The sequence below is a fragment of the Siniperca chuatsi genome, linkage group LG2, assembly GCF_020085105.1.
Source record: "Siniperca chuatsi isolate FFG_IHB_CAS linkage group LG2, ASM2008510v1, whole genome shotgun sequence".
In the NCBI taxonomy this organism is placed as follows: Eukaryota; Metazoa; Chordata; class Actinopteri; order Centrarchiformes; family Sinipercidae; genus Siniperca; species Siniperca chuatsi.
The window spans coordinates 1908522-1923170 of NC_058043.1; the positions used below are offsets into that span (position 1 = coordinate 1908522).

At 42.8% G+C, this 14649-nt stretch overlaps 1 protein-coding gene across 9 annotated transcripts in view; it reads left to right on the forward strand.

Annotated features, from left to right (window-relative positions):
* The window catches only part of LOC122886087 (poly(rC)-binding protein 4-like), a 150042-nt gene that overhangs the window by 76522 nt on the left and 58871 nt on the right, over positions 1 to 14649 (forward strand). For 8 of the 9 annotated variants that reach the window (XM_044218054.1, XM_044217981.1, XM_044218019.1 and 5 more), the window contains exons 5-6: positions 1892 to 1924; positions 10614 to 10730. In XM_044218054.1, the coding sequence (XP_044073989.1) occupies positions 1892 to 1924; positions 10614 to 10730 (150 nt within the window). Of the gene's footprint in view, positions 1 to 1891; positions 1925 to 10214; positions 10250 to 10613; positions 10731 to 14649 lie in introns of those variants that run through there. The other variant, XM_044218047.1, reaches the window with a different exon arrangement.

Below are 14649 nucleotides of genomic sequence, written 5' to 3' on the forward strand. Positions count from 1 at the left end.
ATAATGACCGCTTCCCTCTCAGCACATTCACTAACCCGTGATTGGGGCTGATTTCCTTCAGCATGTATTTAGATTTACCTGTCCTCGTCGCTTACAGTGCGTGGTCTATTAGCTTGCAGTGTCTGACATAAAGATGGCATCAGTGTGTTACAGTCCTGGTTGGGTCGCGTCAGTCTGTCGTCGCACCGCAGGAGCTGCTCTCCAGGGTTTCTTCGAGTATTAAACGAGGCTGCCAGGTGGCAGAGTAGAACTGATGCTCACTAAAGCCATCCTATCTGGCTTAAACAGGCTCGTGCGATAGGGACAGGTGTCAAAATGAGATAATATTATGAGAAACGAACATAATTACTTTTTTAAAATTTTTGTTTATCACAGGAATTCCTCAGCGCAGTTCTTCTAGAAAGCTCATGTGTCACGTTCACAGCATTAGACTCAGGTACCTGCTCGCAGCCGCTGAGAAACTCCACCGGTGAAGCTGCTCGGGGGCGTCCCAGCGGCTGCTGATTAGTAGGCGGAAAGCATCGCCGATCCACTTTCCTCACCTGGATTTCTCCAGTTGGTCCTGCAGTCTCCCAGTTATCGCTTGTTTCTCTTACAATAACTGTAGGTTTCTCCCCAGTCAAAATGCATAAACAGTAAAAAAAAAAAATTATATAATAATTTGGGTGACTCTTTATTTTAAACACCAAATCATTTCTTAGGAAGTTTCCTGAAAAGAACTGTGTGATTTGGTTCAACTGGTACACTTCCAGTTGATTAATTGAGTGTGACCCAGAGTCTCTGAGCTGAACATCAAAAAAATGTGCGCTTTGTCTAAACGCAGCAATACAATTCAACATATATGAAAAATATTTACTAACAGTTCTTTGAAGGAAACTCCTCTGGAAATCAAAAACTGCTTTTAAACTCAGCACAGCTACCTAATAAACCGTTTTGGAGCACTGTCTCTATCTTCCCTATAATGAGTACCAAATTCCTCAGACAGACCCGTGAAATAAAGCTCTTTTGAAACCTCCTTTTAATGCACAGTAAATGCTGATGGATTTTTTTTTCTGGTTTCCAAAGACTGTCCTCTCCAGAAAAATGGCCGCATTGGTTATTTAGTGAGACAAAATGCGTCTACCTTCACCTGCAAAGGCATTAGTATTGCGACACGATGCATTAGTAGCTGCCACAAGAAGTCTTACGGAGGATGGTCGGACGCTGGAGTCCCATCCAGACACCGACCCAAAGTTAATATTGGTGTCTTTAAATGAAACTGATCTTTCTCTTACCTTTTAAAGATGCAGTCTTCTTCCTCCTCGTGCTCGTTGCTGCGTTTCCTGCCGCTGCCAACTATCTGCCAGTCAGCAGAATAGCGCGAAACCGTCGCGTCTCCCGTGTGCCTGAAACAAAGCGACCCACTTGTAAAAACATTGCTCCACGGGGCGCCTTTAAGCCGACCTAACACCGGGTTGCACAGAGTACACACAGTTATTCCAGTTGGAGGGATCCACCACTGGGGCGAATAACTGCGATGTTGAATGAAACGCGATGAGTCAGTGTTGGTTGTCTTAAATGCAGATAGATAACGTTCCCTATGATGTGTGAGACATACAGTGCTGACACTGATCACCAAACATAGCTGGGTATACTGTTGACTCCTCTTACTTCTACGTTTAAAACTGGTTCACATGACTAAGAACAACATAAGTACAATTTAGTGACGAAACTTTTAAACTTTCATTGTTGTTTTCAAACTTTTTTTTCTTTTACACGAAGCCACTTTCGTGATACCTCTGAATTCCTTATTTTAGTGGCTTTAATAAAACACTTTGTAAACAGTTCAGAGATGAGTGTCATTCTGCATAAAAAAAAAAAAAGCAGCTCTGTGTTTCTTGTCTTTCCACAGAAAGGGGAAACGGTGAAGAGAATACGAGAAGAGGTAAGACCCCGCCGCCCACCCCCACCCTGTATATTCTCTCGTCTCTGTCGCCCTCTCCTATCTCCGATTAATCCATGATAACCCTTCACATGCATCCTGCTAATTACAGCATAATCAGAAAGCGGTGCAATACTGTGCAAATCCATACTAACACTGTGAGAAACAGGAAGCATGGGCACACTTTAATCTTTATACACAATGGTAGCAGGAAAATCGGCCATATCCAACACGATTATATATTCTGTTAGTGCCTATTTCTGCTGTAATTACGCTGCACATAAAAAGGTGCTTTTATCAGAATCTTTACCACAGATTTCAACAGGAGTAGAACCCCCCCTTGCATGTCGATTCCTGTCATATCCACCTATTTTTAGAATGCATGTAAAATATCTGAAGTTGTATTTTGTATTTTTGGCCGCCTGCTGTGATGTTGGCCATGTTGACGTTTACATATTTAGCCGCCTTTGCTGTCAGCAGCCTGTAAAATGGTAGCTCAACTTGAAGCTGTAAGCGTGGAGCTTCCCTATAGAATATCTGTCCTCTCCGTCGTTGCAAGAAAACAGAGATGCAAACAGAGAGAGAGACAAAAAGTGAGACTGAGGAAGAGAGCCAGAAGGACGTGGAGACAAAAAGTGAATGAGAAGGAGAAGAAGAGAGCATCTAAGAAAGCAAGAAACGAAGGGCTTTTTTAAATGACAGCGTTACTCATGATGCAGTTTTGCCATCGTTCCAATCAGTGTTCATTTCTTCAAAGAAAAGGAAAAATATTTGACTTTTTTTCCACTAAGAAACGAGACAAAAACCAAATAAAAAGCAGCCTTTGAAAACGAGAACTATGACGGAAAGCATTACAACATAAACGATCATGTGAAAGCTGGACAAATTAACTAATTTAATGCAAAGTCTTATTCAACAACCAATCCTAACGTTATGTCTCAGTAATGTTAGCTAACGTAATCGGTTCATGGAAGGAAAAAAAACCCACTGATTTATAGAATAAATTCATCCACAATCCCACTGAAAAGCAGCAGCAACAAAACCGGCAGGCGGCGCGCTGACATTTTCAAAAGGTAAGCGAATGTTTCATCAGGAAGAGCTGTGGATGAAATGTTAACGTTACTTTCAGTCCGCCGTCCTTTGTGTTGCTATCGGTAGGAACGAGTGTTTGATTGATGTTGCCGGTAAAACCGACTGACTAGAGCTAGCTCCGCTGGCTAGCGTGTTAACAGCTAGCTTACCAGCTACAGTAGTGCACCAGCTAGTCCTGCGAGTGGTGACTATGTCGTTAGTCTGGTTTAAACAAGTAACCATGGTAACCGTGCACAACACAGATGGCGACAGCTGTAGCTTCAGCGTAAATAGCTTAAAATGTCTTTAGTTCTTGTTGACTAAAACTAATAAAAAAGCAAACTTTTACAAACTAATATACATTTTCGTCGAAAGACTAAAACTAAATTAATATCAGGTGCCAAAATGAACGCTGGTTCTAATCCTTTAACACCTTCTCATGTTGTTTGCTTGAGTAGTACCTCTTTCACCACTCCTGGCAAGATGCTACGTTTGCAATCCGGTCACTCGCTGCAGCTGTATGAATCCTTAAACATGTGGATCTATAACGTCTAATGTTCTGCGTTCATCTCGCTGAACAGAGGACAGTGTTAATGCATGCAGCACCTGACGTGGATACCAGAGAGAGTTTTCTATAGGTTTAAAGAGAATAAAGATAGGGATTCCCAGAGGAGAGTTACTGTAAAGCCAAGATTTTTCTTGAGCAAACATACAGATAAAGACAGGAAGTCAGAGAGAAATGGAGAAATTTATCGGTTGAATGTGTGCACGAGCAAAAATGTGAGTGTGTGTGTGCATTTAATGTAAAATGGCTACCTCATATTACACTGGAGAAACCAGGATGAGGTGTTATGTCACCAAGTCCTTATTGTTATGTCCCTGCAACATCGGGCAGGTAAAATATGTGAGGAAAGATTAAATTCAAGATTTTCTTTAACTGGAGTTGGGCTCAAAATAGGTCACATAACTCCTTCCGGTGTGTTTCAACAAGAAAACAATACTCCACTGTGTTTTAATGAGCCTAAATGTACTCAATTTAGTTCCCTGCTTGCATGGAAAAGTGTTAAATAATAACCCACAAATATATTCTGGAGGGAGAAATTATTTTAGAAATGCGTGTCCTCAGAGAAATAGTTTGAAGATGACTGCACATGAATCAACACTCCGGAGAGGGAGGGAAAGAGAGAGAGTGAGGAAGGAGTTATGTTTCCATTTATCTGTCAAGGGGATTTTAAGTTACCTTGTGAAATGCCACAAAAAATAAAACGTGAATCACGCAAATCAGTTGGCCTTCAGACTGAAAGTAAAACATCCAGCAGAGATGTGGAGGAAGAACCGATGAATATTCTTATATAGAAAGACAAAATGCCATATTCAATATTTTAGTAAAGTTTTCGGGTGCTTTCACGTGTTCGGTTGGTGCGTTTGCCTGTTCAGTTATTTTGGGCTGGTGTGAAAGCTGTCAATCAAACTCTGGTGTGGACTAAAACAGGCGGTTTGTTTGTGCTGTGGAAGCAAAGCAGACAGGATTTTATGATAGTAGATATCATATTAGAATAAATTCACAAGTTTAAATCCATCTTCTGGCAATGACTTGCCAGAGAAGCAACCTCATTAGCGATCTGTTTGAGCGTCGGCATGCGTGCGTTGTGTTTGTGTGTCCGACTCAGTGAGTGAAATGTAGTGACCACGCAGTAAATATTGTCCCGTAATATTACGGTGCTTCATCCTGTTTCTACCTGTTCGTCGTTATTCATAACATGAGGATGAGTTGCAGTCTCGTTATTTCTTCATGAGCTCTTTGTGACACCAGAGAGCATAAATAAACACATAAGGTTCAGTGAAGTGCTGCCTGACCTGCCGTCAGTCACCAGAATTTGATTTCCTCCGAGGATCCATGCAGTGCCGACGACGATGCAGGGTGACATCACCAAAACTGTCAAATCAAACGCCGGACTTTAACACGGGGAGACCGCTGTTCACTTCCTGTTTCCAGCTGACAGTCAGTGTTGGTTTCTTTTAAACCATGACCACGATCGGTCCCCGATCTTTAAACTTGTGGTTATTATTGTAACCATGACGATGAAGGTCCCCTAACGTAAACCTAGGTTGCCTGAACCAAAACCTTAACCACAGCGTCGTCACATCATCGGCATAAAAACAGATTTATGTTTCAACAGTGGTTTGGAAGGCACCGACAAGTGACGTCGTCCTGATTTCCCCACGTGGATCCATGTGGTGCTGATGATGCAGGATGACATCACCAAGACCGACCAATCAATGAGTAGTTACCTGTCAGTGCAGACGGCTTCATGCTTACGGCTCTTGTTTCGTTTGTAAAAAGTCAGCGTTCATCAAGGGCCTGACGTGTGCCAAGAAAATATCCACGGACTCGCGTTGTTTACGCCAAATCCTGACCCGTTCATCTGCACGTGGCAGCAGAAATCAAGATTTATCAGACCAGGTGACGTCTTTCCATATTCATGCATTACGGAGTGCGGGTGTACGCCCCTTCACTATGAACCTACTGAAACTAAAACTACATCAAATCACACCAAAACAAACAAAATCCAGGCCAGACACTGCAAACACACTAAAATAATTACCTTATTAAAAAAAATCAAAGAGTAACTGAGGTATCACCTCTGTGGAGAGATTTAGGGAGAATGAGCAAACGAGAGAGGCAGAAGAAAGGGAGAGGGAGGTAGAGAAAACAGATTGTCTTTGCCCAAGCATTTCTCTCTGACAGCATAACTCGCAGAGCGGGAAGCATGAATATTTAAATGGATATTTGCCTCTCAAGGACAAACCACAACACTGGATATACAGTTATACTGGATTTATAAGCTACGTCTTCCTCTCATTACTCTTCTTTATTCCCCATCCCGCCACCTCACTCCCTCACGCTATTTATGCAAACTGACAGATCTCACACACACACACACACACACACACACACAACCGTTTACACTTTCTCCAATGAACTGCAAGTGAAATCCAGCGTTTCAAGGCTACATTTTCGCACAATGCCAGGTTTCTGAAGAGGCTTTTGGCACAGAATCACCACATGGACACACACACACACACACACACACACACTTTTGAACACAAGGAGTGGACACAGCATGCAATGAGTCCCTTTTCATCAAGTCAATAAAAGCATGGATGTCAGGTTGTAGCTCTTCACAATGGCTTTACACACACAAACATACACATACCTAGACATGCATGCAAACCCACTCACTAACACACACACACACACACTCTCTCTCTCCCTCACACACACACACACACACACCCCCCCTGGCAGCATGACTCCCTAATAAAGCAGAACAGAGCAGAGTAATCCAGTTGAATGACAAGGCTGTCCATCCTTCCTCCGCTCCAAATGAAGAGTAATGAAGACAACAGCAAGACAACGTCCTGCTGCACATCTCACGCATTATTGGAGGGGGGGGGCAGGAAAGAGTGGGAGTGAATAAACGTCCAACAGAATCAGTTTAGAAGATTTCTCAATCTGATCCAAAGTGTTACCACAGTATAAAATTAATAAATAAACACTCTTCTCTTTGAAAACTAAACTCTTTTCTTCCATAAAGAAGCTAAACGAGTAACTCAGCTACTCGTGTTTTCGCAAGGCAGAGCAAGAAACCGGAGAAAGGAAGTGGAGGGAGGGATTTAATAGAGACAGGAAGCAAAGGAAGGGGGGGGGGCAGAAGGATGGAGGGAGGGTTGGAGAGGGTAACTGATAGAAAAGGGGTTAAGTTGGAGGATATGGGAAATGATAGATGGAGTGACTGTTAGATAGATGGGTAGTTGAAGGGGGGACGTATCGATAAATGAATGATAATAAGATTGAGTGGATAAAAGTGAGGGAGGGAGAGAGGAATGAACAAACGAGTGCTGAGGACAGAGTTAATGGCGGAGGGATGGATAATGAGGGAGATATTCTTGAAAAAAAGAGGGAGAGAATAATGAATGTGATGTGGAGGGAGGAAAGAAAGATGGACGGAAGAGCATACATGCAGTTAGAGGGAAGGATGAAAAGGGAAGAGTGAAAGAGGAGCAAAGATGGATGGATGGATGGATGGATGGATGGATAGATAGATAGATAGATAGATAGATAGATAGATAGATAGATAGATAGATAGATAGATAGATAGATAGATAGATAGATAGATAGATAGATAGATAGATAGATAGATAGATAGATAGATAGAGGCGGGTGAGAGACATAAACAAACAGATTGAGGAGGAGCGAGAGACGCCAGCTAATGTATTTTTATTGAGATAATAAATGGCAAGAGAGCAGGAGAAGATTATTCCATCATTGCTTTATTACCAATCGCTGTACAAAAGGTGTGACACACACACACACAGAGCAAATATTTGCTCTATTTTCATAACAATGAGCGGAGACTGCAGTCTATAGAGGATGATATGCGGGACAACAGGGGGTGAGTCTCACTAATAAACAGACACACAAAATGAAACACACACATACACAATCACACAGCAGGTGTGTTGTTTGGAAAAGACAAACTCGTCCGCACAAATAGACACATGAAACATACTGTATGTACTTATTTATCCACAGACAGCAGGTTTAAATTGGCCATTTAAAGCGGCGCTCCAGTGATTTACTGTTGCTTCTGCGTCGGGTTTGGGGGATTTGTGAGAGACAGACTTTAACAGAGAGTCCAAAATCACACAGTTTACTCAGCAGCGAGCAGTAAACGGAGATTTCGGACACTTACTTATCATCGTAATTTTGCGTCACCACTGACAGCTGTCGCACGCAACTGTAATTTTTTATAAAATGTGTCGCATCGCATTGTGTACACATGCATGGACAATGCTTTTCATTGTTGAACGTTTGTGGGCACCGTATAGTGGAAAAATGTACACAATCAGATTCCTGACGCTGCTGCACATTAATGTGGAGCTTTAGGTCTTTATAGTAAAGAGCTACAGTTATGCTAGCAGCTCTGTGAGGTTGTACTCAGACACAGCACAGCTAAACGCTAACGTGCTCACAATGCCAATGCTGACATGTTGATGTTTAGAAGGTATAATGTTTACCACGTTCACCGTCTTAGTTTAGTGTGTTAGCACATTTGCTAATTAGCACAAAAAGTGCAGCTGAGGCGGGTGGAACGTCGTTAGTTTTGCAGGTATTAAATGAACGTGTCGACCTGATGGCGGCGCTAGATGGAAAGTCAGGGAATCGCCAACGTTATTAGAATTCATCCTGAGGGGAGCATGAATGAGAGCGCCACATTTAACGGCAAGACATCCAGTAGTTTTCACTCGCAGTAAAAACACAAAGGTCGGCCTCATGGCGGTTCGTTCGTTCGTTCTGTCTTCCCCTCTAACTGCATGTATGCCCCTCCATCCATCTTTCTTTCCTCCCTCCACATCACATATCTCCCTCATTATCCATCCCTCCGCCATTAACTCTGTCCTCAGCACTCACTCGTTCATTCCTCCCTCCCTTTTATCTAATCAGTCTCATTATAATTAATTTATCTATATGTCCCCCTTCAACTACCCATCTAACTGTCTTGCCATCACTCCACCTATCCTTCCCCATATCCCTCTGTCCTTCTTCTGATCCTCCTACTTAACCTACAGTTACCCTCCCTTTCTCCACCTCCTTTCTCCTGTAGCTGAGTTACTTGTTTAGCTTCTCTGTGGAGGAAAAGTTTAGCTTTGCCTTACGAGAGACTTTTGGGCCGTTGCTGCTCCTCCTGGATCGGCAGGCTGAGACCAAACAAACCGAAGATAACGAGGGTAGACACGATCATAGCAACTCCTGCACCTGAAACTTAGAATGTAAAAAATCTGGTTTGGCATCTCATCTGTCTAGTTCTCTCTGCGAGTGTGTTCAGTGATAGAGAGGTCAGATATAAGTGAAACAGACAAGGCTGATTGCTGCAGGACAGTGATTCACCCAGTGACACACACACACACACACACACACACACACACACGCTGAGTTCACCATCAACAAAACTCAGAAAGACAAACGAGGTTTGAGGCTGAAAAGTATATTTGAGGCTGAGAAAAACAAATCCTTTCTTTCTTTCTGTAACTGGAAACATCAGCTGACTCCACTGACGATGATCTCTCCGAATACTGAAAACTCTTCTTTGGGCGGGCTCTACTGTCGAGTGAGTCAGGTGACGACATGCTGCTAATATGCACGCCAATAAGCAACTAGTTAATGCTGAATAGGTTTACTCTAATGTAAAGTGTTACCGAACTACTACTAGTTCCCGCATTAAGCTGCTCACAACAAATCTGCGGATTATCTTCAGTAACCGGGTCGTGATTTCTGGAAAGACACTTTGCTGTTGAGTTTTTCCAGATGTTTTTTTTTTTTTTGCCGCTTTGAGCTCCACGAGCCGAGTCCCATATAGTCCCATTATATATTAAAAAAAAATGCAGACATCTCTGCGGTTGCAACTCGCACCAAAACTATCTCGGTGGATAAACAGCTCTACAGGTGAGAGGAGAAACGTGGATTTTCTGAACGCCTGTTTATTTTGGGTTATAAGTACAGTCACAAGTGGAGAGTGCAATGTCAGCTTTTTAATTTTATCTTGGGACAAGCAAAGATGGTTATTTATGTTAGTGGGGGGGGGGCAGAACAGAGCGGGTGGTGGAAGAAGTTTTCTAAATAAGAAAATAACCCTGTTTCTGGACCAGCAGAGTCAAACCTACAATCCCCCCACAGATCCAACACCAGGCTCTGACTCTCATCGTCTCTATTTATCTATTACTTCCTCTAACTCGCACTTCAATTTTCTCCTGACACCCGTCCTCTCCGTCCTTCCTCGTATGGTTATTACTGCACCTTCACCTTCTTCTCTTATTTCTCCTCAAATATTTGCACCACCTTGTCTCTCTTCTCTCCTCCCCATCCTTTCCCTCACTTTCCTTTCCTTCCCTGCTCTCGCTCCTCTTCCTTTTAATAAATCTCTTCCCACTCTCTTTCCTCTCCTCTCCATTTCCTCGGCTTGAATCACGTCTACCTCCATCCTCCTCCTCGTCAAAACCATCTTAATCTTTCTCCCCCTAATCTCCCCCAATATTCTCACCACCTTTCATTTCCGCCTCTACTCTCCTCCCCCCCGTCTACCTCCTTTCCTGAAAACCTTGATTTACCACATTGCTCTTCTCTTGCCTCCCTCCCCTCCCCCTCTCCTCCCTCTTCCAGCCTCCTGGTAATCCCTCTCTCCTCCTGCATCACAGGTGAATCTCCTTTAGGGAGCGGGGAGCAGCGTGGCGAAAACGGTTCTCCTCCTCTTCTCTTTCTTGGCCCACATATCCCTCCCCCCCACTAATGTGTTTTCTCTCTCCTCCGTTCCTCCCCTCCTATCCCTCTCTCCATTAACCTCCATATTCCCTCCCTCCCATTATAACTCGCCTCCACTCTGCTCCCCACTTGCCTCCCTTCCTCCCCGATGTTTTCCCCTCCCTTGCATTATCCCCTCATCCTTTGTCTCCCTTTCCTGACCTCCCTCTTTCCCTCCCTCCTGTCCCGCATAAATAATTTCCATCAATCCCCCTCCCTCCCCTCCCTCCCCTGTTCCTCCATCTCTGTCTGGACCCACAGAGCAATGCGAGGATCAACATCTCAGAGGGCTCCTGTCCAGAGAGGATCATCACCATCACGGGGCAGACGGACTGTGTGTTCAGAGCCTTCACCATGATCACGTTCAAACTGGAGGAGGTAGATACAGTACATGCTCTCACACACACACACACACACACACCTCTGAGCTCCCAGTGGTGTTCCTGAGCTGCTCTGAGTGAAGTGCATAACCTTTACTTCCTCTACAACATGGTTGCTCCCTGGTAGGGAGCCATTTATTAATGAGATTGTCTGACCTCACACACACACACACACACACACACACACACACAAGTGAGTGTTCCTCGTGCGGATTTGACATCTGTCATCTCTATGTCCTTCTCCCCCCATATTTCTATTAAACTGAGGGTAAGACATTGTAATATTTCCTCCATGCAAAGACAGCTCTTAACAAATTGTAGCTATTGTTTGTTTCCTGTTCTCCTTTCTGGATGGGAGTTTTATTGTTTCCTTCCTTTGTTCAGTACGTGTTTCCTTGCTTCTACAATAAATACAAAAAATCATTAAAACTTGCTTGATTTAGGTGGTAAAAAAAATTAACTCATGCACATTAACCCAGTGATGAATGTATTTAAATGGGCAGTGTTTCGATCCCGGTCTGATCTTCATCATCAAGGTCGGGCTGGGATCGAAACACTGTCCATTTAAATGGATTTTTGTTACTTTCTGGTAGAAGCTGATTGCAGATCGCCTCAAAAATCAAACCTCAACTTAAAACTTATTACTAAGTAAAACCAATATTACTTAACACAGAATTTGCATAATTAGAAAATATACTTTGCATGTTTTTCAACATAATGAATGTCGTAACTTATCTGCAAAACATTCACTGTCAATTTATTTCGTTTGTATTTACCTACAGTCCTCCTCCTGGTAACTGAAGCATAATTAATGTTTTTATGGTTCCAATTATGCAACTCAAAGCATCTCTCTGCTCTCTCTCTCATATTATATATATATATATATATATATGTATATATACATATATATATATAGTGACACAGTGAAACTAGCAACAGACAGATTTTGAAAGTATCCAAATGAAAAAATCCCACCCCCTCCCTCCAAAGTCACTCCCAAAAAAAACAGATACAGTATATTAGAGGCCTGCGACGTCCGATACCGGATTTTTTTCTCTTCTTTTCAGAGCATTTGATTTATTGATTTCAACAAATATAACAAAAAATGCTTCTGAAGCACATTACCGAGCCTAGCTTTAAAGTGTGTTGAGACAAGACCGTATGCTAACGAGTTAAAGCAAGATAGGAAGGAAAATCTAAAGGAAATTTGATGGTAAGCGTGGCTCCATGTGGGTCGAATTACACCAAAGTGGTTTTGGCTGTGGAGAATCGCAGTGTCTCGAGAACATGTCGGGCGCTGAGAAATTAAATCCAGACAGCTGGTGTTTAAATCTGAGTGATCCTAATGGAAGAAAACGAGATGGAAATAAAAATGTGAGGAGTGAGCGCAGAGAGGCGGGGAGTGGACAGAGATTTAGAGAGTGGTCGATGGGTTGCTGACAGGATTAAACAAATATATGAAATGAGGAAGGAGGGAGAGAGATTGAGGGAATAAGAGGACGAGAGATGGGAGAGACGGTAGAAGAAGAAGGGTTTAAAGAAAGTCGAGAAAATGAGAAGAGATGCAGAGATGAGGAAAGAGTAGGTGCTATATGAAGTTAATGAGATTGAATTGGAGAGATTATAAGAAAAAAGTAGGAAAAGTGTGATCAAGGGATTAAATAAAGAGTGTAATCGGAGAGAATGTGTGCGGCATCAATCATAAGACCTACAAAGCTTCAAGTGTCTGTCCTGCTGAAGTGTTCTTCAGTGCAACGCTGAACCAACCAGCTGCAGGGCGTGCCAGGGCACAAGTTCAATTTCAGACCCGTTCTATACATTTTAACTCTTCAAGTTGTATGAAATGAGAGACTAACCCAATGCAAGGTTTATTAATTAATATCAGCAATCAGGCATGTGATTGGCAAAGGACAAAAAGCAGGAAACTACACAGAGGGCGGTGCTGTGGTTGTGGTGGTGGCAGGGGGGGATTTGATGTTATTTGACTAAAAACTATGCATTTTCCCATAATTCTAGACTATTATTACAATATGTATTTAAAATAAGTCCACATTAGACGTAGACACTAGCAAGAAAAAAAGGTAAACTGATGAAGTAAGTTGTCCTGAAGTAATCCGCCACATCAGCACCAGCCATTACTCACACGAGCACCTCGTCTGTCGAATGTGTAGAAGTCAGCCATCTGTTCTGGGTTTATAAATAAAGTTTCAAGTTTCTATCAAATTTGAAGAAATAATGAAGTAAAAGTTTGACAGTTTAAAAACACCGGATGGCTGCTGCTCCAACACCAAGATCTGATGCGGCATCAAAGCGTGACAAAGCAGCCAATAAAAACAACACAAATTTTAATTTGTTTATTAGTGAAAGAGCCGAACGGGGCAGAGCGAGGAATGAAATCAGCTATAAACGAGGAGCGAGGACTTCATAATTAGCATAATGGAAAGCACCCACAGATTTCATATTAGGATCAATAACGTCGCACCAGTGAGTTAATATTACCATCCTTTACCACCATTTTGCCATCCTTTGACTCCGCCGGTATGACATCATCATTCCTGCTGCCGCTGAACATAGACGTGGGTTGTTTTTTCTCTGGACAGGACAGTGATGGTCGAGTCAACACTCTCAGTAACCGTGACTGTCGGCTATCTGCAGGAATCTGACGTCTGAAACGTCATGCGAATTAGACCGCAGGTTTCTGTAATCGGGGCAGGAAGCTCGCAGTTCTCCTCGAGAACCCTGTTTACGGGGTGACCGTGTTACCGACCGGCCTTCTGCATGTGACCGTGTGCAGGACAAAGCACACAAAGTTAGTCTGAGTCTAAATATTTGGGTTTCCGCCACTGAACATTTTTACGATTTGTAAAAATCAGACATTCACGCTGTGAGGAAAAACTGTGCTCAGCATCAGCGCTGCTGCCAAAATGATCTTGGGGGTAAGGAGGGCATCTGATTACTGACCTGCTACATGTACACGCACATTTACAGTAACCAGGTTACTACAGTACATGTAAACAAAGTGTAGAGCTGCAATGATTAGTCGACCGGCAGAAAAATAATTGGCAACTGCTTTGATAATCGATTAATTGTTCATTCTCTGGTTCCAGCTTCTCGTTTTTGAGGATTTCCTGCTTCTCTCTGTTTTATGCGATAGCAAGTGGATATATTTGGGTGTTAAACTGTTATATATTCGAAAGTCCAAACGATTAATCAAGACAATAACTGGAAGATTAATTGTTAGTTGCAGAACTAAAGCATTGTCCAATATCCTGCGTGAGGTACAGAGCAGATTATATGAATGTTGCTCCACCCTCATGCCAGTCAGTGTCATTCTGGCCGAGGTAAAGGCGGGTGCTGTGTGCAATAACAAAGACAGAGAAATTATAAGAAAATGCTAAGACAAATGAAAGGAATCTGACAGTTGTAGAAAGCAGAATGGCTGATGAACACATATCTGTCGAAATAAATGAGGAGAATCGCTGTCAAATGAGGGATGACATTAAGGAAAGAAGGAAAAGATAAAAGAAATGGAGCAGGAAATACTGAGAACAGCAACTAAAAAAGTGATATACTCGGAGATAAATAAGAAAGCAGAGCCGAGAGGATTAAAGAAAATGTGTAATGAGAGACGGACGGAAAGGCCGAGGACAGAGAGAGTAAAAACATCAGAACCGTGCATCTCTCCACTGCAGTTTATTTTGGAGAGAAATATAGATGGAAAATACTATTTATCCAAAGAAACTCACCGGGGACACGAGCAGCCAGCGGTGTTCAAAATAAACGCTAAACCATCTTTCTCACCCAAAGCCGCACACACAAACTGCTTCATACTCCGCAGACGCACAACACGCAGCTTCAGCCGGAGACATATAAACATCATCAACCCCCCGCAGAAAGCACACGTGTCCGAGATCGTC